At 46.7% G+C, this 26,014-nt stretch overlaps 1 protein-coding gene and 1 pseudogene across 1 annotated transcript; both read left to right on the plus strand.

The window, feature by feature from the left end:
• The first annotated feature begins 1,180 nt into the window (after positions 1-1,180).
• LOC136548163 (uncharacterized mitochondrial protein AtMg00810-like) lies at positions 1,181-1,696 on the plus strand. Its single transcript, XM_066539783.1, has one exon. It carries the CDS (start codon positions 1,181-1,183, stop codon positions 1,694-1,696), a length of 516 nt encoding a protein of 171 aa, XP_066395880.1.
• An 11,847-nt stretch (positions 1,697-13,543) lies between these two features.
• LOC136548165 (putative F-box protein At1g19160) lies at positions 13,544-24,885 on the plus strand (annotated as a pseudogene).
• The last annotated feature ends 1,129 nt before the right edge of the window (positions 24,886-26,014 follow it).

Consider the following 26,014-nt stretch of genomic DNA (forward strand, 5'->3'; position numbering starts at 1 on the left):
TGGTCATCCACGGGAGTGGAGACGCTGGGGAAGAGGTGCTGAGCACTCCAGGAGGAGTGCTGAGCACTCCAGCGGTAGAGCCGAGCACTCCTAGGGCAGTGCCGAGCACTTCAGGAGGGATGCCAAGCATGCCAGGAGTGGTGCCGGGAGGTTCTGCAATGGCGGCAACCCCTTTAGGACGGGTGCCGAGCACTCCCGTGCGCGGAGCCAAGACGTCTTACAGTGGTGCTGACCACTCTAAGACTGAGGCTGAGCACTCCTACAGTCGTGCCGAGCACTGCAGGAGTTGTGATGAGCTATCCAGGTGCTCTACCGAGCACTCAGGCAGAACAGGGAACTTCATCGACGCCGATTAAGTTTGCCTCACCTCCAAGTGACATCACTGAGTTCGTGGATGCCTACCACGAAGGTGAGGAGGTGTGGTTCCACAGGCTGGACGATATCGTCGGTGACATAGGTCCCTCAGGACTGGTGGGTAGGCTGCTCAATAACGCAAAGCTGCTACTCGTCAGTGCAGAGGAACCACCCACGTTCGCGCCAGCCGAGCACGATGGAAACTGGCAACGGGCAATGCTGGAGGAGATGAAGGCGATCGAAGAAAATGAGACTTGGCAGCTCGTCGATCCACCTCCAGAATGTCGTCCGATCAGCCTGAAGTGGGTGTACAAGGTCAAGCGGGACGAGCACGGTGCCGTTGTCAAGCACAAGGCGCGCCTCATGGCTCGAGGCTTTGTATAGCGCGAGGGCATTGACTTCGAGGAAGTCTTTGCGCTAGTAGCGCGCATGGAGTCAGTCCGTTTGCTACTAGCCTTGGCAGCAGCAAAGGACTGGCGCGTCCATCACTTAGACATTAAATCGGCTTTCCTCAACGGCGAGCTGGCGGAAACGGTCTTCGTCAGGCAACCCCTGGGCTTCGCCGTCAAGGGAGAGGAGCACAGGGTGCTCTGACTGCGCAAGGCGCTCTACGGGCTACGACAAGCCCCGCGAGCATGGAACGCCACGCTTGACGCCACGCTGGGTGAGCTTGGGTTCACGGGGTGCGCAACTGAGCACGCGCTCTACACACGACGACGGGAAGGAAGAACTCGTCGTCGGCGTGTATGTGGACGACTTGATCGTCACCGGTGTGCGTGCGGAGGACATCAACAACTTTAAGCGCGAGATGGCAGCTCGTTTTTGAATGAGCGATCTCGGGGCGCTCACCTACTACCTCAGCATCGAGGTGAGACAGGGGAGGGAGGCACTCATGCTTGGCCAGAGCGCGTATGCCTCGAAGTTGTTGGAGCGGAGCGGCATGACTGAGTGCAAGCCATGCGTGACTCTGATGGAGGAGCGGCTGAAGCTGACGAAGGCCAGTACCGCGGCGAAGGTGGATGCAACACTCTACCGAAGCATCGTCGGCGATATGCGCTACCTAGTCCACACGAGGCCGGACATCGCGTTTGCCGTGGGCTACGTCAGTCGCTTCATGGAGGATCCCAGAGAGGATCACTGGGCTACAGTGAAGCGGCTACTACGCTACATCAAGGGGACAGTGGATCACGGGATCATTTTCCCTAAGACTGGCGGAAGTAGGCTGCAGCTCACTGTCTTCAGCGATGCAGACATGGCGGGAGACATCCACGGACGACAGAGCACCTCTGGCGTGCTCGTCTTCCTTGGGTCGGCTCTGATTTCATGGTTGTCGCTGAAATAGAAGGTGGTGGCGCTTTCTACGTGCGAGGCAGAATACGTAGCGGCGCCACAGCGCCGTGCCAAGTTGTGTGGCTGCGCCGGCTGTTGGGCGAGCTGACCGGCGTGGAAGCTCACCCGCCAGCACTAATGGTGGACAATCAGCCCGCCATCGCCCTAGCGAAGAATCCGGTTCTGCACGACCGGAGCAAGCACATCGACATGAAGTTCTACTTCCTTAGGGACTGTGTCGATGGAGGGCAGATCGTCATCGAGTTCGTCAAAACTGGTCGGCAACTCACGGACGTCCTCACCAAGCCGCTCAGACATCTTCGACTCACGGAGCTGAAGAAGATGATCGGCATGGAGGGGATACAAGGGTTAGCAGTAGGATTAGGGGAAGATTGTTAGATAATCCACCGTTACCTTTTGTGAACACAGTAAGGGAAGGCGGCGCCGAAAAGGCCTCCTATTGTGATACTGTAGCCGCTGCAGGTGTAGGCGCCGCATGGCTCACCTGTAGAACTGTAGGCACATGTAGTGGCCGGCGCAGAGTCAGCCCTGTATGTTATCTAGTTCCTGTAACAGCATGACAGCTATACTAGGACTAGAAGGATAGAGTTGTATAAATATGATACCACGGCAACTCAGTAAAGAGAGTTTAGATTTGCCATCTCCTATACAGGGCTCCGGCCAATGCTGGTGTCTTTGCTGTGTGCGTGTATGCTCTATTCTCCCATCTTCTTCTAACTCTAGCCATAGTGCGTGTGGTCGGACGACGCTTGTTCGTGGTCGGCGCGGCTAGTGGGTGCTCGGCAAGATCGGTGAGTGGTCAACTCACCTGAGCCGATGATCCTGTGGGCCAACACAGCTTGTACTATTGATCAATGACCTGCCACAGTAATAAAGGAAGGAAAAGAAGGGGCTATTAGTTTAGCATTCTGTTAGTAAAACGCTACGGTCCTGCTTTACACGTGCCAAACAGGTTACCTTTGTATATTTAGGCAATACTGAGGCAAGATGTGATGAATTAAGCTTGGATCTCCTCGATCTTGATCGCCCCACTGCTGCTAGCCTCATTGCTACCTTCAGAACTCTCTGCAATTTCGGGCCTCTGGAAAACCATCTTCTGGCCCCTGACTGACACTTCAAGTCTAATCCTCTTGGATGCTCCCAGGCTTCTTTTATCACGACGTCGATTGTGGCGCTGATGCACGGGCTGTCTCCTCGATACCATCCGTTGCATCAGAAGTCAACATTATGGAGGTGATTGATACCCTCATAGGGTGGTCTGTATTTGGTGGGCCACCGTAGAACGGGCGATTTGCAAAAATGGGACTAGCAGCATAATCAAGAGTCATTCTTTCGAGTGTCATTTTTACAATTTTTTCCCGTAGAACTGGAACTCGGACACAAGCCACTCTAGGCTCGGCATAGCTCCTTCCTGGAATGTAACCCGTGGCACTCGGCTGTCAACAGTGAGGTACTGGAGCTTTGCGAACCCTCCACTGCTAATGGCTATCGGCTTTCTGGGGACACCTTCGAACCTTAGCATCAGGTTCGAAAGGTTGGGCATCTCCCGTAGAATCTTGAGATCCTGTCCCGCAGAATCTTGAGATCCTGTTCGAATGGTTTTGTGTGTCGAATCTGCACGCTAGGCCATGTGCGGCCTTGGGCTAGCTTACCCTTGCTCGTGTGTGACCGGATTTTGCATCAACACACTTTTTGGCGACTCCATTGGAGACAATCATGTTTCACTTTTTGGCGACTCTATTGGGGACAAGCATGTCTAAAGACAACGACACGAAGAAGGGTGATGCCACCATTCAAAACAACATTGTCTCGCCTTCATTAGCTCCTCAACAACCTTCGCCAAATGCTAGAAGCGATATTCATCACTGAACTAAAAGCAACTTGTTCGAGTAACACAATAGATCGCGAGGGAGTCGTCATCACCCAATACAAAGATCCCATCTTTGGTGACCACATTCAACTTCCATGTCTACAACTGTGGTAAAAGATGATGGAAAGGTGATGATCTGCCTCCTACTCATGCTTGATTATGCTAAGATTTTAGATGATTCACAAGAAGGTGATAATAACTCACTCTCTGCTATTAATGTGATCATGACATGTTTTAATTGATTAGAAAGTAAGCATGTTGATCATCCTACTAGTTTGCCTCATGGTGTGTCTACTAGTGGATCAGCCCCTATTGCTCAGCAATCTTAATATCGAATGCCTATCAACTTTTATGACAATCAAAATTTGTATGATGCCAATCAAGCCAAATTGTCCCCTTTCGGTGCATGAAATCGACAGGGCCGATATAGGTGAGGTTAGCACACAACACTGCCACTCGTCACGTACACGCCAAATTAGGCTTGCACTACCAAAAATTGTATTCTCGCAACTTCCATCTAAGGTAATTTTGCATCATGGGGAGCAGTTGGTAGGAAATTTTGTCATAACCACCAAACAATCCCCTGCTGACAAGCTCGTCAAAGTAATCTTCTGCTGCCTCCTCCTTACAAAAGAAACCTTCAGCGATCCATCGTCTGATCAAATCATCCCTTTTAAAACCGTGACCCTCAGGGTATATGCTGCAGTATAACAAGCAGGTCTTCAACATATGATGGGGAAGATGGTTGTACCCAAGCTCCAATGCAGTTTCCATTTTTTATGCTGAGCGTAATAGCGCTTCAATGTGATTGAAACTGCCATTTTAAACAGTAATAAGGTGTGTCAGTTTCTGCTATTTGATTGCAGCATTTTCTGTCATTAAATTGGGCAGTTTTTACTGCTTGATGAGGGGAATTGATGCACTATGAAGGCCTATAAAATCAGGAGACGTCCTGGTTGAAGGCTGTATTCACACGCTCACCTTCCCACTTGTTGTGCTGAGCTTCTCGCTGCTGCGCCTCGTCGACCTTTGAGTTCGGCGTGCACCGGACTTGAAGAGAGCGGGATCTCCGAAACCACTGCCGCGAGACTCCTGCACGGGGCGGCAATCAGGTTTTTGGGCAGCGTCTACACGCGACCGCTTGGTGATCTGCAACATCTACTTCAACACGTTCGACTACATTCTGCGCGGGATCATTGAGTAATTTCCTTGCGCAATCCAGTTCTAGTCAGTATGTTGCCTGTTTACTTGTGTTATATGCTTGCATCATTTTTTATCTATGAGTTTTTCCTCCAAACAAAATCTGGAATGTATTTTAGGCACATATTTCCAACATTCCAAAAACCTGATTGTGCCTATTTCTGTGATCTAGCAATGGCAAATAATGCATCTGATGCCATAAAACCTGAGAGGTTTGGAGGTGAGAACTTCCGCAGATGGCAGACAAGGTCCAAGTTTTGGCTCATGTCATTGGGGCTGTGGTGGGTGATATACCCTGTGTTTCCCATCATAGAGGAACAGACCATGCAGTTTGAGAATGCGAATAACACCGCATTGGGCTGCATCCTCACCATTTTGGCGGATCAACTCTATGATGTGTATATGAATTACTCATCGGCCACCATGCTGTGGGAGGATTTGGAGCAAAAATATGCAGAAGCCGAAGCCGGTCGCTGGCTGTATGTATGCGAAAAGTTCTTTGATTTCAGCATGGACAGTGCTAAATCAATTGTAACTCAAGCACACGACCTCCAGCTTCTGGTTGGCGAGATTGCACATTTGGGATGTGCTTTACCTCCAAAGTTTGTTGCAGCACTGATTGTTGCTAAACTTCCTGCAGAGTGGCGTGATTTTGCTACAGCTCTGAAGCACAAAAGAGAAGAGATTTCTATTGAAGATCTCATTGCAGCTCTTGATGTGGAAGAGAAGGCAAGGGCAAAAGATGTGCAGGTGAAGAACGTGCAGAACAGTGCCAATTTTGTTCAAAACAAGAAACAATTTAACAAGAAGAAGGGTCGGTCCCAAGGCGAATAAGGTTACTAGCTTTAAAAAGAAGAAAACAGAGAAGAAAACAGAGAAGAAGGATCTGAAGAATCTCACCTGTTTTGTGTGCGGTAATCCTGGTCACTTTGCCAAGGATTGTCCTGACCGCAAGGACAGGACCACTAAACTGAGCAAAAAGTTCACTAATGTGACCATTGGCGAGGCCTCGACTTCAGGAGGGTACGGTAAATCTCCTATTGTTTATTCTGCATTTCAGTCTATCGACTGGTGGGTTGATACTGGTGTAAATGTTCACGTGTGTTCTGATGCTTCCTTATTTTCTTCGTATCAGGCAGTAGGGACTTCCAGCGTCCTAATGGGAAATGGAACGCGTGCTTCTGTTCTTGGTGTTGGTACGGTAGATCTGAAGCTCACTTTAGGGAAAACCATCCAATTGAGGAATGTCCAGCATGCACCTGCGATAAACAAGAACCTACTGAGTGGGTCTCTCCTGTGTAGGAGTGGTTATAAGCTAGTATTCGAGTCGAATAAAGTTGTAGTGTCTAAATTTGGGGCTTTTATAGGAAAAGGCTATGACAGCGGAGGCTTGTTCCGCCTAAGTACTATGGATTCTTGTTATAGTTTGAATATTACTACTGGTTTGAATAAAAATTCTGCTGATGTATGGCATTCGAGGTTCTGTCTTGTTGGTTTTGATACAATTGCTAAAATATCCAGATCTAAGTTAATTCCTAAATGTGATATAGTCAAGAATTCTAAGTGCCAAACTTGTGTGCAAGCAAAATAACCTCGAAAACCTTTTAAGGCATTAGAGTCTGAGAAGAATCTGGCACCACTAGATTTGATCCATTCTGATTTATGTGAGATGAATGGTGTTTTGACTAAAGGAGGAAAAAAGTATTTTCTTACTTTTATTGATGATGCAACACGTTACTGTTATGTTTACTTGCTGAAGTCTAAGGATGAAGCGCTGAACTATTTTAGAATATATAAGGCAGAGGTTGAGAACCAGTTAGAAAAGAAGATTAAGAGACTTAGAGATGATCGGGGAGGAGAGTATATCTCTAATGATTTTTCTAATTTCTGTTCTAAGCATGGGATTATCCATGAATTTACACCACCCTATTCACCACAATCAAATGGTGTAGCTGAGAGGAAAAACCAGTCACTTATAGATTTGGTGAATGCCTTATTAGAGAGTGCCGGTATGCCAAAGATGTGGTGGGGGGAAGCAATCTTGACTGTAAATTTTGTGCTCAATAGAGTTATCACCAAGAGAAGTGACATAACTCCATACGAGGCATGGAGGGGCAGAAAACCCAATGTCAACTTTCTGCGAACGTGGGGATGTTTGGCGAAAGTCAACATTTCAGAGCCGAAGAAAAGAAAACTTGGGCCGAAAACAGTCAATTGCATTTTTATAGGATACGCTGAGAATAGTCCTGCCTATAGATTCTTGGTAGTTAAATCCGATACTCCAGAGATTATAGTAGATACAAAAATGGAGTCTAAGGCCCTGTTTGGTTGGGCTGTGGCTGTGGGAAAAAGCTGCTATGGGCTGTGAGCTGTGGAAAAGCTGCTGTGGGCTGTGAGCTATAGAAAAGCTGAAAGCTATTTAGTTAAACAAGTATAAAATATACCTTTTATCTTTATCTCTCTTGAAACAACTATGGAAGAGCTTTTTATTCCACCAATTTCGAAAAGCAGAAAGCCAAAAGCCAAAAGTAGGGTCAAACCAGCTTTCAAAAATGAACTACGGAAAATCAGCTGCTTCTGAAAAAGCACCCTCCAAAAGTAGCCCCTTTGGTTGGGCTTTTGGCTTTTGGGGCCAAAAACCAAAGCCAAAAGCCCAACCAAACAGGGCCTAAGGATGTTACTTTCTTTGAGGATATCTTTCCTATGAGACCGAGTAGCAGTACTTTAGAAAATCTGGATGCAGCCATTCCTAACTCTGAACAAGTTGAGAACATACCTCTGCGAGAGAATAATGAGGAGGATAACAATTCAGACATCACTCCACGCAGGAGTAAGAGATAAAAGGTTCAGAAATCTTTTGGAGATGACTTTATTGTATACCTTGTGGACGACGTGCCTATGACTCTGGCTGATGCTTATGCATCTTCGGATGCTGACTATTAGAAAGAGGCAGTCCATAGCGAGATGGACTCCATCATGACAAATGAGACTTGGGAAATCACTGAACGTCCTATTGGGTGCAAACCTATTGGATGTAAGTGGATTTTCAAGAAAAAGATAAGACCAGATGGCACGATTGAAAAATATAAAGCGAGGCTTGTGGCCAAAGGCTTTACCCAGAAAGAAGGTGAAGATTATTTTGACACCTATTCACCTGTGGCTAGGTTAACCACCATTAGGGTGCTCATTGCATTAGCTGCTTCCTATGGTCTACACATTCATCAAATGGATGTAAAGATAGCTTTTCTTAATGGAGAGTTGGAGGAAGAAATCTATATTGAGCAACCTAATGGTTTTGTGGCTAAGGGACAGGAGGGTAAAGTATGGCCTAAAACAAGCACCCAAACAATGGCATGAAAAATTTGATCAAACCTTAACCTCTGCTGGTTTTGTTGTAAACGAAGCAGATAAGTGTGTATACTATCGCCATGGTGGGGGTCAAACAGTGATCTTGTGCTTGTATGTGGATGATATACTCATATTTGGGACTAACACTGCCGTGATTGACGAGGTCAAATCATTCTTATCTTCATGCTTCGACATGAAGGATCTGGGTGAAGCAAGTGTTATCCTGAATATTAAGTTGATCAAAAATGAGAATGGGATTATTCTAAATCAATCTTATTATGTGGAAAAAATACTGTGTCGCTTTGGCTTTGAGAATGCCAAAGTATCACCTACGCCCTACGATGCTAGTGTAAAGCTAAGGACAAATAAAGGCGAAGGGTTGGACCATTTGAGATATTCACAAATAATTGGGTCCCTCTTGTATCTCGCTGGTGCAACACGTCCCGATATATCTTTTGCTATGAGCAAACTAAGTCGTTTTACTTCCAATCCAGGGAAGGATCATTGGGATGCACTAGAGAGAGTGTTACGTTACCTGAGAGGTACAATCGAATATGGAATTCACTATACTGGTTATCCATCTATATTGGAAGGATATAGTGATTCCAACTGGATTTCTGATGCAGATGCAATTAAAGCCACGAGTGGCTATGTGTTTACACTAGCAGGTGCTGCAGTTACATGGAGGTCATGTAAACAAACCATTTTGACGCGGTCTACCATGGAAGCTGAGCTTGTAGCACTTGACACGGCTACTGTTGAGGCCGAGTGGCTAAGAGAGCTACTCATGGACTTGCCACTGGTAGAGAAACCAGTTCCGGCAATCCTTATGTATTGTGACAACCAAACGGTATTGATCAAAGTTACGAGTACTAAGGATAATTCGAAGTCCTCGAGACATGTGAAGCGGAGGCTTAAATCTGTTAGAAAGCTGAAAAACTCCGGAGTAAATGCTGTGAATTATATTCGCAGTGAAAAAAATCTAGCAGATCCCTTTACAAAAGGCCTTGCACGGACAGCGATTTCTGTTGCAAACATGGACATGGGGTTGAGACCCATTTAGTTGCAAAGTAATGGCAACTCATTTCCTTTGATAGGAGATCCCTTATTTGGAAAATGAGAAAAACAAGTTACTGTTGTAACAGGGAGTACAGACTGTTTAAAAAAATTAAAATTACCCATGTTCCATGAAATGTACTCTCTTCTGTATGGAAGGCTGGCTATTAAGCCTTAATGTATTCTAGTGTCCACCGAGGGAAAATGTATTGTCCTATAGGATACCTAAAATGAATACACCTATGTGAGCTAAACTGTTAGGTCGCAGTTCATGAGAGTGGGGTACTCTTTGGAAAGCTCATGAGAAGATCGAGGAGCAAGACCTTTAAAAGCTCCGTTTGGACTTGGCGTTCTTGCAGCCTAGTACCAGTTGGATCTTCAAGAGAAATCTGACAGCAAAAAACTATGAATTCAAGGCTTAGTCCATTCATAAGCTGCTGGAAGATGGACCTGGTTGATCTAGGTGTAAGTTCAACCCGTACGGGACTTATACTAAAAATCTGGTATATATAAAGAATGTTCAGTACAGTAGCTTTGGAATTGGTGGGGGGTTGTTGGATTTAGGCCCATGTTTGGCCTAATTTGAAAAATTCCAAAGCATGCACAACCTATAGTTCCATATTGCTAATTCAAGGAGAGGTTGCCTTGCTTAAATATGGGAGTCTCCTCTCTATGCAAAATAGGTAAAAATGAGAGAGAAGGAGACTGTTGCTACACGCACGCGCAGCTCGAGCGCATTTTTCGCGTGAAAAATCGCGTGACTTGTGACTTGCGGCGAGCGCGACGCGTACGTGTACAGCAGGCTATTATTTGTGCAGTTTCCATTTTTTATGCTGAGCATAATGGCGCTTCAATGTGATTGAAACTGCCGTTTTAAACAGTAATAAGGTGTGTCAGTTTCTGCTATTTGGTTGCAGCATTTTCTGTCATTAAGTTGAGCAGTTTTTGCTACTTGATGAGGGGAATTGATGCACTATGAAGGCCTATAAAATCAGGAGACATCCTGGTTGAAGGGTGTATTCACACGCTCACCTTCCCACTCGTTGTGCTGAGCTTCTCGCTGCTGCGCCTCGTCGACCTTTGAGTTCTGTGTGCACCGGACTTGAATAGAGCGGGATCTCCGAAACCACTGCCGCGAGACTCCTGCACGGTGCGACAATCAGGTTTTTGGACAGCGTCTACACGCGACCGCTTGGTGATCTGCAACATCTACTTCAACACGTTCGACTACGTTCTGCGCGGGATCATTGAGTAATTTCCTTGCGCAATCCAGTTCTAGTCAGTATGTTGCCTGTTTACTTGTGTTATATGCTTGCATCATTTTTTATCTATGAGTTTTTCCTCCAAACAAAATCTATAATGTATTTTAGGCACATATTTCCAACACTTACTACACGCAGCCCTTGTTGTTCTTGACGCTCTTGCTCCTTTGCCAGTGCCGACATCATACAAGCCACTGCTGACGGTATACCACGACACATTTTCACAATACCATGGTCATGGTCAAAACCTTCTCCAACCACGTCAGGCTTCATATTTATCATTTTTTGGACAGCATTTCTAAGATAATAAATTTTGTAGACCAAAATCATGGCGCCACTTCTCAGTTATAGCAATAACACGACTTGTCGTGACAATTCTACTGCCCAGATTATTATCTGGTAGAAACATCTTTATGATTTTCCATTCTCCGTAATGCCAGATATCATCAACTATAACCAAGTACCTATAAAAAGTTTTAAAATGGACAAAAAATTGTTAAATGCACTTATTAATTGACAAGATACATAGAAATATGTCACTTATTCACTATGTCTGCATGATTTGTAATTTTGTCGGATACTCTTTCTAGAGATCCAATATGCATGCATCTTGTATTATTATATTAGTCCTGATTCCAAAAGAAAGGCATCACAAACTAAATCTCAATTATTATTGCAATATTTAAATAGAGTCATACACAATAGGATTCAAACAAACCGTGGCCTAAAGGCCTAATTCATGCATAAATACGCAGAAAACTTGAATGCAACAACATATACGCAGCAAGCACATCTGAAAGCAAAGGATGAGAACTTAAGGTGCTCATCAAGTCATGATGCAACCGTCATGGAAGCAATACATGAGCATCTTATCACACTGTTACTAATTAGAGACCTCAAAGTCTACACGTTAATTATAAGATGCCCTAGAAAAAAATATAAATCATAAAAATTCACTACTAAAAAAATATTTTTAACACAAGAACTTTCCTGCTAGATGGGGCTCAATCAAAATCCGCATCTCAAATGGTTTTTGAGCTATCCCGCCTCTAGAAATTAATTTTTAGAGATGATTGTAATTTTAAAGAGGGTTGATAAGCTGAATCACCTCTAAGTCGCCTGTAGAAATGGAGGCAGAGGCGGTAGGAAAATTTGGCCCACCTCTAAAAATGGGTGGAGCATAGTAAATTGCATAATTTTTTGCAAATTAAGTTGGATGAAGACAAATTTTATATTAATGTTATAGTAACAGAAGAGATCTACAACCTAGTAGTTGCCTACTTTTCTATTTCAATACATTTAGTGCACGAAAAAATTATTTAAAGTTTTTAAATCTTAAAATACTTTTTTTTTAATTTTCCAAATGATCTCAGGTAAAATAAAGATCTAAACCAAAGTTGTAGTACTAGAAGGGATATATACTTTTGTAGGTGGCTATGTTTTCATTTGAAAACATTTAGTACCTGGAAATTCAGTTTTTAAGTTTTTAGGTTTATTGAAATTCATTTTTTGAATTTTTAAAAGTACTTAGATTGAAGAAATGACCTAAACCAAAGTTGTAGTACTCTAAGAGATATGAAACTTTGTAGTTGACCTTTTCATTAATAATTATTTGGGGCTCGAAAATCTTGTTCTAAGAACAATTATTCAAATTTATATATTTTTTAATTTTTTAAATGACCTTAGACAGAGAAGTGACCTAAACTAACGTTGTAATGCTCAAAGAAATCTAAAATATTTTAGTTCAAAATTTTCTTGTTTGAGTTCATTTAGGGTCTCAAATATGACCTCGAACAGATAAGTGAATATAAAAGGAACAAGGTAAGGGAAGTATTGCATGAGGCCTGGGGTTGTGAGGGTGATCCCAGACAATCACAGGCATGCGAAAATTCATGCAACTTGTCACTTAGGCTAGTCTCGGTCGGAGTTTCATACGAGTTTTATTTTTATTAAATAGGTTGCCACATAGGTATTTTTTATGATATGGTAGTGTATTTAAGAAGAGAGAGAAGAAATGATATACTCTCTTCGCACGATTACCAATTTATATGGTAGTGTATTTAAGAAGAAAGGATGGATGCCATCTTAAGCTGTGGTGTGCTCTCCTCTTCTCCTACCAGGTGTTTGATGAGCGTATCCCTCGGTTCTTCCATCTCCACAAGCTCTGAAATGTCCTTGTGGACATAGGGCCAAAGTCGTGGACGGTGGCTTTTGTTCTTGAAAATAAGCTCGAGACGGTGGTGTGGGCAGTCTCCATCTTCCACTTGTTGCGGCACCGCTCCGACACATCGTCGGCCCTTCTCTTCAGATCCTGGAAGGGACTCGGCTGGGTCTTGTCCTCCTCCATGAAGCACCTGCCGTCGTTGCTGCGCTTCAAACTGACGATGAAGTCGTCGATGGCGTCGTTCATGTCGTCGGCGAGACGCCACGCTTCCATCCTCAGCTCCTTGCCTTCCGCATCGACATCCTCCCTCTCCCATATCACCCAAAGGATTGAGTGGATGGACTTGAGCTTGGACGTGATGAGCTTCACGTCCTTCCGAGTCTGCCGCCGAAGCTGGTACTCACGGTCACCGCGCCGCCGCCGCAGCAAAGCGCTCAGCTTCGCTACGACAGGACCCAGGGCCTGAGGGCCACCGTGGCTACCGTCACGGGAGCCTCTTCCATATCTCAGCTTCTGATCAGCTGGCCTTGTCAGCACGACGTTCGTAACCGCCGGCTGCCGGCCGAACGGCGAGAAGAAAAGAGCCTGCCGGCTGGATGGTCCGGGGGCCGAGCTGGTGAGTTACTTTGTGTCTATACGTCGAGGTGAATTTGCAAACGATCACTTGTCTATGCTCCCTCCGTCCCAGAAATAAGTTCGTTTTCACATTATTTAGCATACCAACGAGTGATTAATTGTAGTCAATTTTCTCCTATTTACTCCTATTAAATAGCGTCCTGCGCATTTCATCAACGAGTATCTATCTCTGTCCTATCGGTTACCGAGGCGAGATCTCAAACGAGCGGCCGCGGGTCGATCCCTCGCTCTGCGGAGTTTTGGTGAAGTGTTCCATGCGCTGGAAACGAAGAGCAGTTAATCTATGACTGCATGCGCTAAACGATGGGGCTGAGGCTGCGTTAATGCGGGGGCAAACTCGTCTCAGAAACGGTGGACCACCTCAAACGAATTTCTTTGTGAAAAGACTCCAAACCTCCAGAACGAACTGTTTTAAGGGACGGAGGGAGCAAACTCGTATCCGTAACTGTGTATCCAACTGCTTGCTTCCATTCTCAACTGTGGTTTGTGACCACTGCTGCCCAATCTTATGCATGTATGAAGAAACAAAACTTCCATATGACATGCATTTTGTTTGTTACTAGAATAAGCTGATTCAACTGCTGCATTCACAAATTGCTACTTCCCTGGTGTGCCTTGCGTAGTCTGTGATTGCATTTGCTAATTTAGCCTCGATCTTTAATGTAATCAGGGATTAGATTCTGTTTGAGAGCTAGCTAGACGGGCTTGGATGTTTGTGTGGTGTGGATACTGAGTTGCACTGAAGAGTTGTGCTATTTGTATTGAGTTGTCAGACATTCGTCAGAAGATGATTCCAGCTCCTCCACGGTACTGAGCCTGTACTATGTTCACGTTGCGCATTTTTATCTTTTTTTTTGATACAGTACTAGTAGTGTGAAGTAGAAGATAAGTTAATGTCACATGGCAGTATGTTATCACATTGCCTATGTTTTTCTCTCAATTTCTCGTGGTACTCCTTTGCACACCATTTTGCGTCCAACGGTACGACGATAAAATTGCATTTTTAAAAAAAATTATAGGAATTCTGAGATGGTGTCAATTTAGCAATCACTCAATATAAGTTGGTCTAATATAAGTTTTTTTTCTTTTCAAATTATAGGAATTTCTCTCAATTTCTCGTGGTACTCAATGACAGGCTCTACGGCTAGCTAGCAAGTACACAGATGAACAAAGACGAGACAGCCCACTTTGCGGCCCATCACTCAGGCTTCAGGCCCAGTCCAAAATCTAAATTTACATGAAGCCCAAACTCCTCTAGACACGACATTGTCCGCACTCCGCCGAGTGCTCATTAGCTCTAGCTCCGGCCGCAGCCACGGACACCGACCTGACGAGCGGGCGGCTCTAGGGTTTAGAATCCCCCGAATATCGAATCGAATTCGAATCTTCAGCCTCGGCACCGCCCTGCGCTGGCGCCGTCGATCACGACCATCTCCGGTGTCTGGTAAGGCCCCTTTGCCTCCCCATTGCTGCATTTTCCCCCTCGCATCGCATCCCCTCACCTCCATCCCGGTCCCCATTTTTCACACAGACTGCTCTCGAAGGGAGGCATGGAGGGCTGCTAAGACGAGCGCCGGCGCGGCGTCCGGCATCCCTGACGACCCCCGGTGGAGATCCTCTCCCGCGTCCCTGTCAAGTCCGTCTGCCGCTTCAAGTGCGTGGCCAAAGCCTGGTGCACTACTGGATTCAGGCACTTTGCCGACTGCAAAGCCCTAAATACACTCGGCAAAGGCCACTCGGGGAAAAAATGGTCGGCAAAGCAGCCTTTGTCGAGAGCCATTTGTCGGGCACTCGGCAAAGAAAACGAGCCGTCACGGCGTAGGAAACGGTGATGGCGGCTTTGTCGAGTGCCAACCCGGGCGACACTCGGCAAAGTTTTTCATTTTTTTTAAAATTCTTTGCCGAGCGCCGCCCGGGCTGGCTCTCGGCAAAGTTTTTTATTTTTATTTTTTTAAAAAAATTTTGCCGAGCGCCGCCCGGGATGGCACTCGGCAAAGTTTTTTATTTTTTTAAAAAAATTCTTTGTCGAGCGCCGGACGGGTGGCTCTCGGCAAAGTTTTTTATTTTTTTTAAACAATTCTTTGCCGAGTGCCATGGTCAGCAAAGCTGGGAAACGGGTTGGCGCCCCTTTTTCCAGCTTTGCCGAGTGCAGTGACCATTGCACTCGGCAAACTGACCAAAACCAGTTTTTTATTCATTTTTTACATTCCATCACGACAAACATAAATTATCACATATATCTCACATCCATCCAAACATACATCACATATTTATCACATCCATCGCATATATCACATTCATCACAATATATCACATATATCACATACATCAATCCAAACATCTATCACATATATCACAGTTATCCAAATATACCACTAGTGCATCACAAGTATATCAGAAATACATCACCAAGTGAACAACAAATGCAAATACAACTAATGCTACTCATCACCAAGGTGTAAACTGAGTGCCTGGTGAAGGAAAAGCTGGATCAGTCGGAGGCGCATGAGCTGGATTATTTGAACCCTCCGACTGAGGCTGCACAAAGGAGAAGAGATTGCATGCGTTAGACAAGATTACTTGGATAGCTAATCTAGGTCATACAAGCAAAGCACAAACGAAAACTCACAGGAGTAGCTACAGTTGCAGGAGTCGGAGGTGGAGCGAACAGCCCAGGTGGCACAGCTAGACCCGTATGTTGCCCAAGAGTCTGCATGAACTTCATCATTTCCGCCATCCTCTACGCCTGGTCCTCTCGCGCGGCTCGCTCGGACTATAGCTGGGCCGCCAGGTCCTGACGTTGCCTTGCTTCTTCTTCCAGCCGGGCCTGCAATATTTCACTCCAATGTTTCAGTAATGCAAAGCTAATTAAGGTGTGTAAAGATCAATGTACGACGAGTAAAACAGGAATAACCTTGAGTGCGTCGACCCGTTGCTGTGAAGCGCTTGGCCGTGGTCGTATGGCCGGGCTTGCGCTCGTGCTCCGTGCTCGGATCTGGGAGAGAGAGGGAGTAGAGGTTGAGTCGATGACGCTGTCACCAAGCCAGTACCACCCATGCTTCTTGCCTCCACCCACCCTCATGACGATCTTTGCATCAAAGTCCTCGGTGCTCGGGTCGTACTCTGGCCCATGGACCAACCTTGCCGCCGACGTGTACTCACTGATGCGGGTGTGGACGCTCAGGTTGGTGTACGCCTCGGGCGGGTCCTTCGGGTTGTAGGAGACGCCAGACGTCGTCTTGCCCTTGTGGGACATACACCATGCCTAGAAGTCGGAGCATTGCTGGCCACCATGTGCCTCCGACTGCGAGAAAGACAGCAAGATGATTAGAAATCAAGCATAATTGAGTGTCAGAATAGATAAATGAATTCACGTACCCATAATTGTTTGTATCCAGCGAGGTTGCAGTTGCCTTGATGGTGTGTTGGACCTTGCATCTGCAAACGCTGCTCCCGGGCAGCATCGTGCGTCTCGCCCACCCGGGAGTGAACCACTTGTCCACGATCATTGCCCAGCACTCAGGATATGAGGAGCACCACCAGGGACACATCTACACATCATCAAATATTTGACATATAAAAAGATCAAATTAAACCAACTTAATCTCAAAATGAATCAATATTAATGCTCTTTATCTACCTCAAGGAACTGGTCCCGGATCAGCGTCATCGTTCTTGCTTCTTCTTTGCTGACCTTCTCTCCAAGTTTCGACCCGTAGTAGGTTATGATGGCCTAGATGCGCGTCTCGTGATGCATGTCGGTAATGAGTTTTTTACAGGCTTTGGTAGCCACCAAATCTGCCCTGGCCTCAGATCCCTCCTCGCATCTGAAATAAGTCTACATATAGACGTGATGTATCCATTCATTATTTCAAGAAAAGTCCAATGAATGCGATGTATTGAGTAGTGTAGTGCGAGGGAGACTTACCCAAAACTCCGCCTTCACCCGCTTCGCCTTGTTGGGGTAACCCACATTGGGGGCGGTGGCGTAGTGGTCAAACATCTAGGCCGGCTCCCTCCTGCTGGCGTAGTCAACCAGGCCAGGGTAGTGTTGCCTACATAGAAGACCCAGGACGCCATTGACCAGGCGTCTATGACCACCACCTAACATAATCGTCCAGTTCCTGCACAAGTGATTAAGAAAAATTATTAGTTTCTCTATCAATTTTCAACATATCATATGAAGTGGTGGCGATTAAATCTAAAGTTACTTACTTTTGCCCTTCGGGGTGAATCGTTGGGCGTTGGTGAGGAAGCGGAACCGGAGGGAGGCTCGCCGGACCTCGCAAGTAGACGTTGGACGAACCAGACGAAGCGGAACCCGTACCATCCTCCTTGTGCGTCCCCTCCCCCTTGTGCGCCCCTCCTCCTCGTCTGTCTGCCGAACCAGCTCGTCGTCGTCCCCAGGTCTCGCCTCCTCCTCGCACTCCTCACGCTGTGTGGTAGGAGGAGGCGGCGACTGCCTCCTGCGGTCGCTGCTCCTCCTTCTCCTCCTGTCCGACGGCCCCTCACCTACAGCGGCATCTGTAGTGCGTGGTGTTTGGTAAAGCGAGGACACGTCCCTGTGACGGTCGCTTTGGCCCGCCATCTTTGTTCAATCACCTGCAATTAAAAAGAATAAACAAGACGTAATTAGAAATAGAAATAGATGCAAAATAAACAAAACATAATTACAAAAACATAGTATTACATGTATTAGAAATAATCTTCATGATTGGGATTAGCTGGATCATAGGTCTCGTCATCACTATCAACATTGTCATTGCCCAAATAATCAACACTATCCGAAGGAGGAATGTTGTCTTCATTGTCATTGCCTAAACATAATCGCTCAAGCATTTCAAAGTCCTTCACATTTTGCACATCATCTCTAGCGTCCTCGTCATCAACCCTTTCATTGTCTAGTTCCATTCCGATGGCTTCGGTTAAGTCTATCTCAAACCTCCCTTCTAGCCCCTCTTCTTGAAAGAACTCTCCGTCATATGTGTGTGGGTTGAAGTTGTAATCTTCATCGTTTGGGACAGGTAGTTTACCGTGTGGCGAGACCTTGTGCACGATATCCCAACCTTTAAGATGCCATTTGGTTTGGCACGCGTATGACGTATAATAAACCTGTGTGGCCTGTTGAGCCACAATATAGACATCGTCTCCTGGATAGACGGAATCCTGTTGAATTTTGACTAGCCTAAGATTAGGAGTCCGTCTCGTTACTCGAGGATCAAACCAATGGCATTTGAATATGACAGGATTAAAAGGTTTGGCACCATAAAATGAAAGTTTGTATATTTTTTCAATTCTTCCATAATAGTCGAGGCCATCAGTGCCGGACGTAAAAACTCCACTATTTGTGTTTTTTTATTAGGCCGACTCTGCTCGTAGCTTGCTGTGTAAAAGCGATATCTATTCACGTCATAACTGGTAAATGACCTGACCCTTAAGGCACAACCATTTGCAACATGTCTCAACTCATCACTTATAGACACATCGGTTTGGGCCTGCAAGCTCAAGCAGGATAGATCGTTATATTATTCAAACATACGAGCAACTTGGAATGTCGAACTAAGTACGAGCTAAATTGGACAGTACCATATTTTTGAACCAAGAAATGGAACCGGGCCTCCCTGGTCCCGCACCCTATGAAAGAAGGGTATCATTTTCCTACGGGGTAGGATCCCTTGATTGATGCTAGGATTCAAGAGATGCTAGGAGGCTGCATCTCTTGATTTGGTCTATCGCATAATGTTGCCAGGTCCACTCTAGCCTTAAGGTTGTCCTTAGACTTTTCAGTGTCCATGAGTGTTGCCCAAAGTGCCTCGGCGACATTCTTTTCAGTGTGCATTACATCAATGTTATGTGGCAGAAGAAGGTCATGAAAATAGGGGAGCCTCGTCAAGCCCAACTTATGAGTCCACATATGTTGATCACCATATCCCACAAAACCACCTTCTTGATTGGCCATGAGAGCATCTATCTGAGCATGAACCTCGGCACTAGTCATCATCCGTGGTGCAGGGTCTGACACTACGACAACTTTCATAAAGTTCTTGATGTCTTGTCTGAATGGATGGTCAAGAGGGAGGAATTGACGATGTTTGTCAAACGACGAATACTTGTCACCCTTCTGCAACCAAATGAACCTTAGACCTTCCTTGCATATTGGGCATGAGAACTTCCCGTGAACACACCAGGCGCAGAATAACCCATACGCTAGGAAGTCATGCAGGGAGTAGTGGTACCAAACGTGCATTTTGAAGCTTGTCTTTGTAGCTCGGTCGTATGTCCATACCCCTTCCTCCCAAGCACGGACCAATTCATCGATCACAGGCTCTATGAACACTCCCATATTACTCCTCGGGTGTCCAGAAATAATCAACGACAAGAATACGTTCTGTCGTTGAAAGAAGACGCCAGGGGGAAGATTGAGGGGGATAACGAACATGGGCCAACAAGTGTATGGGGCCGACATCAGTCCATAAGGATTGAACCCATCTGTTGCCAGCGCAACACGTACATTACGAGCCTCATCGGCTTTCTCACGATGTTTGTCGTCAAAGCGGATCCATGCTTCACCATCGGATGGATGTACCATCTTGCCAACATTGTATCGTTTGCCCTTTTTTGTGCCATGTCATCTGTTTCACGGATTCCTCGGTCATGTATAGTCGTTGGATCCTTTGTAGGAATGGAAGGTGCCGTAGGATTTTCATGGGGATCGTAAGCTACCTCTTCTGGCCATCACCAGAGTCTACCTCTAGGTATCTGGAGGATTTACACTTTGGACAGTACTTTGCATCCTTGTGTTCTTTCCTAAATAGGACGTAGCCATTCAGACAAGCAGGTATCTGCTCATACAGCATCTTAAGTGCACGAAGGAGTTTCTGTGACTCGTACAAGCTCTTTGACAGAACGTGGCCCACCGGAAGTAGGGTGCTAATCACGGCCAACATCTTATCGAAGCCTTCTCGACTTAGGTTTAACTTGGACTTCAACCCCATTACGCGTCCAATGGCATCTAGTTGAGAAACCGCTGTTAGATCATGAAGGGGTTTCTGTGCCGAGTCCATCATGTCGTAGAACGCCTATGCGGCTACCTCCATCTTCTCCTCATGTCCTTCAGCGAACTATGCTTGGTGAGTGTCATCTAACATGTCTGCTACCCCGGCATCAGCATCATAAGCCTCGATGCGTGGTCTCACCACCTCCTCTCCATACGATGGGCTTCACCATGGTGGACCCACCGGGTATAGTCCGGCATAAATGCATTCTTCAAAAGATGTTTACCTATGTTGTCCTTGTTTACCCTTTTCCTATTTGCACATTTGCTGTAGGGACATAAAACTAGACTCGGGGATTTAGCTACCTTGCCAAATACACGGTTCAAGAAAGCATTGGTCTTGTTCATCCATTCATTGGTGTAATCACTCTGACTTCTCCGGCCCATGTACATCCACTAACGGTCATCCATCCTCTAACATATATATCACCGAGCAAAGTAACCATCAATTGCATCTACATGGTGTTCCTACTGTCTAATAGGTGAGGATAGGTCCTAATCCTACCCGCGGATGCATAGATGAGGTTAGTCTCCATAGTCTACTCCTATCCGAGATAGAATTTTGGCAGCACCTCCCAGCTATTCTCCAGATACACGTCTTGCTAGGGAGAGTGTGTATCCGGAGAACAATAGGTTGGTGATGCCGAATCTCTATCTCGGATCGGAATAGACCATGAAAACTAACCCATCTACGCATCCGTGGGCTGTCCAAAAAACATGGACAATCCAAAACAGATACGGTCGTAGATATGCAAAGATCTACATACCTCCAACCATATCTATTTCGAACGGGAGACGCCTAACTGGGTTACGCGATCTACGACCATGATACGGAAAGAGGGGTTGTACCTAGGGTGGCGGTGGAGTCAGGCTAGCGGGGCCATGGCGGGTCGGTGCAGTGGCGAGGCGACATGGTGTAGGCAGACCCACAGCGGCGAGGAAGACGATCGGGGTCGCCGAGATACTCCGCCTCGGCTACGATGGCTCTTCTCTGCAAAAAAAGAACAAAATACTATCTCAGTTCAAATTTTTGGCAGAACCTTCCATGCATGGTGAGGTATCCAAAACCTGCAAAAAAACATACGGCACGATGGCCAACAACCACATATATATATGCATTCAATTCAACATATCATTGCCAAGTCTCATCCACCACCACCACCGCCGCCGCCGCCACTCTACTCTTCTACTACTACAACCACCACCGCCACTCTACTCTTCTACTACAACAACCACCACCACCACCTATTACTACTACTACCACCACCACAACCACCTACTATACTACTACTACCACCACCACAACCACCTACTACTACTACTCTACCGAACTCTACTTCTACTAAAACATACTACCACTACTACTCTACTACTCACCTATGGTGTCGGGGGCTGGGAGGGCGTCGGGGCATTGGGGTTAGCCGAGGCGCGTCGAGGACGGGGAGAGGATGGTCGTGGCAGTCGGGGGTGCACCGAGGACGGCCGGGGTCGTGCCGAGAGGGCTGGGGCGGCGCTGCCGTGGGTCGGGGCGCGGGCCGTGGGGTTGGAGCGGTGGGCATGGGGCGGCGAGCGCCAACGGACCGTGGTGTCTGGGGCGGCCGGCGGAGGCGCATCGGTGTGGGCGGGCCAGCGGGCGAAGGCGGTGGGGGCACGCCGGCGGGGGCGCGCCGCCGTGCGTCGACGGCGGAGCGACGGGGGCACGTCGGTGGGGTGGGGCGGGCGGGGGCGCGTCGGCGGGGCAGGACGGGCGAAGGCGGTGGGCGCACTCCGGCAGGGGCGCGCTGGCGGGTGAGCGGGCGGGGCGTGCGCGGGGCGGGGCGGGACGGCCGGCCGGTCGACGCGGGGCGGGGCGGGACGGGACGACGACGTGCGTGTGTGCGTATGTGCGTGTGTGGGAGGGAGGGAGGTAATGGTTGGGTGGCTGGTTTGTCTAAGTGTGGATGGGCCGTTTGCCGACTGCCCCGTCGGTTTGCCGAGTGCCAGATCGGGGCACTCGGCAAACGTGTTTTCCTTTTTTTTTGAAATCTAAACCCTAAACCGCACTGCATCGTATTTTTTTTAAAAAATACCACTTTGCCACGCTTTTTTCCGAGTGTCCCCATGGACACTCGGCAAAGGGAACACTTTGCCAAGTGCCTGGCAGCTGGCACTCGACAAAGAGCATGTTTGCCGAGTGTCAAAAGATGACACTCGGCAAACCATTGTTTTTGTATTTTGACCTCCAAACTTTTTCTGTAGTCCTCTTACAGTACTTGGTACTCCATGTCGAAATTTGGTACATTTCCCGAACTGTTTGCTATATTTAGTTAATTTATTTCATTTAATTGAATTTTTTCATAAAATGCAAATTTGAACTGCACGTGCATCGAATAATGGAATTTAATGATTCAAAAAATGATATTTATGGTATTGAGTGTAGTGTGAGGCTGTATCTAGGAACAGACCGGAAATTTCGAACATCTTGTTCACGAAACATGACCACGAACTTGCGGACAAATTATTTTTAAATTCTATAAAATGCAAACGAAGTCCGAAAATCATGAAACTTGTCGAGATGTCATGAGATCATATGTGGAGGATGTGATAAAAATTTGAGAAGGTTTGATGCACGTTATCACGTACGATGCTTACAAACCAGGACATGATATCACATGTGGAGATGTCCTGGTTTATAAGCATTGTACGTGATAACGTGCACCAAACCTTCTCAAATTTTTATCACATCCTCCACATACGATATCATGACATCTCGACAAGTTTTATGATTTTTGGACTTCTTTTGAATTTTATAGAATTTAAAAACAATTCGTTCGCAAGTTCGTGGTCATGTTTCGTGAACAAGATGTTCGAAATTTCGGGTCCGTTCCTGGATACGGCCTTACACTACACTCAATACCATGAATATCATTTTTTTGAATCATTAAATTCCATTATTCGATGCACGTGCAATTCAAATTTGCATTTTTCGAAAAAAATCAATTAAATGAAATAAATTAACTAAATATAGCAAAAAGCCATAAAAATTTACCAAATTTTAACATGGAGTCTCATGTACTGTAGGAGGACTCGAGAAAAATTTTGGAGTTCAAAAGTGGGAAAAAATAGTTTGTCGTTATTCTTTGCCGAGTGTCAGGGTCTGGCACTCGGCAAAGAAGTGGTTTGCTGAGTGCCTACCCACTGGCACTCGGCAAACCTGGATGGCAGGCGATGGCCGTTACCTGACGCCGCTTTTTGCCGAGCACCAGGGTTTGCCGAGGGCCTAACACTCGGCAAAAAGGGCCTTGCCGAGTGTCTGGCTTTGCCAAGTGCCTGAACCTCGGCAAAGCCTTCTTTGCTGAGTGTATATCGTTGCCGAGTGCGGCACTCGGCAAAATAGCTCTTTGCCGAGTGCCCAACTTTTAGCCCTCGGCAAAGAAAGTTGCACTCGGCAAAGGCCCTGTTTCCCGTAGTGGTGCGACCTCATTGCTGACCCCGATCACCAGAAGAAGTTGCCCCAAGCCATGCAAGGACTGTTCGTCGAGACGGGCGAGGTCTCCGAGGTTGACGACACTAAGTTGGCCCGTATCATTTTCAGTTTCATCGACCTGACAGTGAGGTTTGTGCCTCTGGACATCGACCCTTCCTTCTCCTTCCTGACGGAACCGACTGGGATCGAGACCTTCGTCTTCTTGGATTCCTGCAACGGGCTTATCCTTTTGGGGCACCGTCAGGAGCCGTCTGACCTATCAGTGGGTACATATATGGTGTGCAACCCAACCACAAAGCATTGGTCAGCCATGCCCGCTTGCGGCTCTCGTGATGCGCTAAGTCACACCTATTTGGCTCTTGAACTGGCGGTATCCTCTCACTTTCACTTGGTCCAGTTCCAGATGCCCGATGTGGACATGGAGATAGTGTTGTTGCATGTTTACTTGTCTGAAACTGGGACCTGGAGTCAAAACCAAATTGATGAACAAGAAGAGCAAGGACAGTTGGAAGGCTGGCATCATCAGTTTACACAGAGGTTCTCGACTATCATTGTGCCTTTGTTAATGGCTTCCTGCATTTGATAGTTTGGGGCCCAGATAGACAGCACATACTTGTTGTAGATATTCAAGGGAAGGCAAGAAGGATGATCACTGTGCCAGGTATGGCTGATGGGAGCCAAAGGCACAGCATTACATGTTATTTAGGTCAATCCCAAGGGCACCTACATTGTGTGACTATAGATTCTACTGATCAAAATAACGACAAACTATCCACATGGGTTCTTGAGGATTATGATAGACAGGAATGGGTGTTGAAGAGCACTGTGAACTCTTTGGATATCTTTGGAGAAACAGGAGTCACGCCAGAGTATCAAGTGGTTGACATTCATCAAGATTGTAATGTGCTTTTCTTTTTTCAGCAGTTGACCAGTGAGCTGATAGCATACAACATGGACCGTAAGAAAGTGAGTGTTATTGCGACTTTCAAAGATTACAAATGCCGGGGCGATTTTGCTCGTTATGTTCCCTATTTCTCAGAATCACCGGCTCTCACAAATAAGCACTGAAAGTGTGTGCTCTATGGACGATGGTTCAGTTTTTGCATAGTTCTGGAATCATCCATAAGAGCCATGCAGAGAGCATAACATCCTTCGTGGAAGACAGTGTTGTTGGGGAACTGAAAGAGAAGAGTGAGGAACCTGTCATTTTCATATAGTAAATGCAATGCCTTGTCTATGGAAAGACAGTGTAGTTTCATTTTATCCTTAACTATGGAAACATGTAGTAAATGCAATGCCTTGTTTTTATCTCTCGGTTCATAAAGCTTATTTTTCCTAGCATTCTCTTACCAGTTTATGCAATGCATTGTCGTATTAGCAAAACATTGAGAACTTTCAGTGCTTAGTTCAGTGCTATGGAAGCAGCTTTGACAAAGCACAATTAGCTTAGTACTTCAAATTTGATAGAACTGACTTTGGACTTAATGTGACCCATAGCATTAGCATGGGCAAATATGCTACTTGACTGAAAAAAAGACAGAGAGAGTAATTGATAAGTACGTCACCTAGAGACAGCTTGCACAATGTCTACGGCTACAAAATAAACTTCGCCACCAATCCCTCTTCCTCTCCACTCTCTTATTCTATTGGTATCTATGGGCGTGTTTGTTTGACTGAGTTCTGGGACATGCCCTAGCGGTGCAGCGTGCCGTGTTTGTTTGCTTGGACGTATCCGGGGCCTGGGCTGCGGTGGAGCCTACGGCCCGAGAAACGGAAATGGCCTTCGTTTCTGGCGGGCCTGGCTCTCTTCGTCGCCCACTGCTCGGTCTCGTCAGCTCTCGATCCGTTTTCTCTCACCCACCGCTCTCGCTCGTCACCTCTCGAACCCGAGCGCAGTTGTAGTCACAGCGAGCACGACGACGAGAGGAGCCCGGGCGCAGGCGTAGCCGTGGTCGCCTTGGTGCTCCCCTGGGGCGAAGGCGAAGGGCTTCCTTGAGGAGGCAAGGTGAAGCCCCCAGTCGCGTGCCTCGCTGCTGCTTGCCGCCGTCGCGTCCTCGACCTCCCTCCCGCACTTCCGCCACCTCCACGGCCTCCTCGTCCGCGTTCGCGTCCACCTCCCGCTGTCGTCCGCCCCGTTCCTCCTCTCCCGCCTGCTCCGCCGCCTTGCTGCCGCTCTGCTACGCGGTCACCGTGTTCTCTCCTCCCTCTCGCCGCTGGACCCGTTCCACACTGCCACGCTGCTCCGCTTCACACA

This window comes from Miscanthus floridulus, chromosome 4 (assembly GCF_019320115.1).
Source record: "Miscanthus floridulus cultivar M001 chromosome 4, ASM1932011v1, whole genome shotgun sequence".
NCBI lineage: Eukaryota > Viridiplantae > Streptophyta > Magnoliopsida > Poales > Poaceae > Miscanthus > Miscanthus floridulus.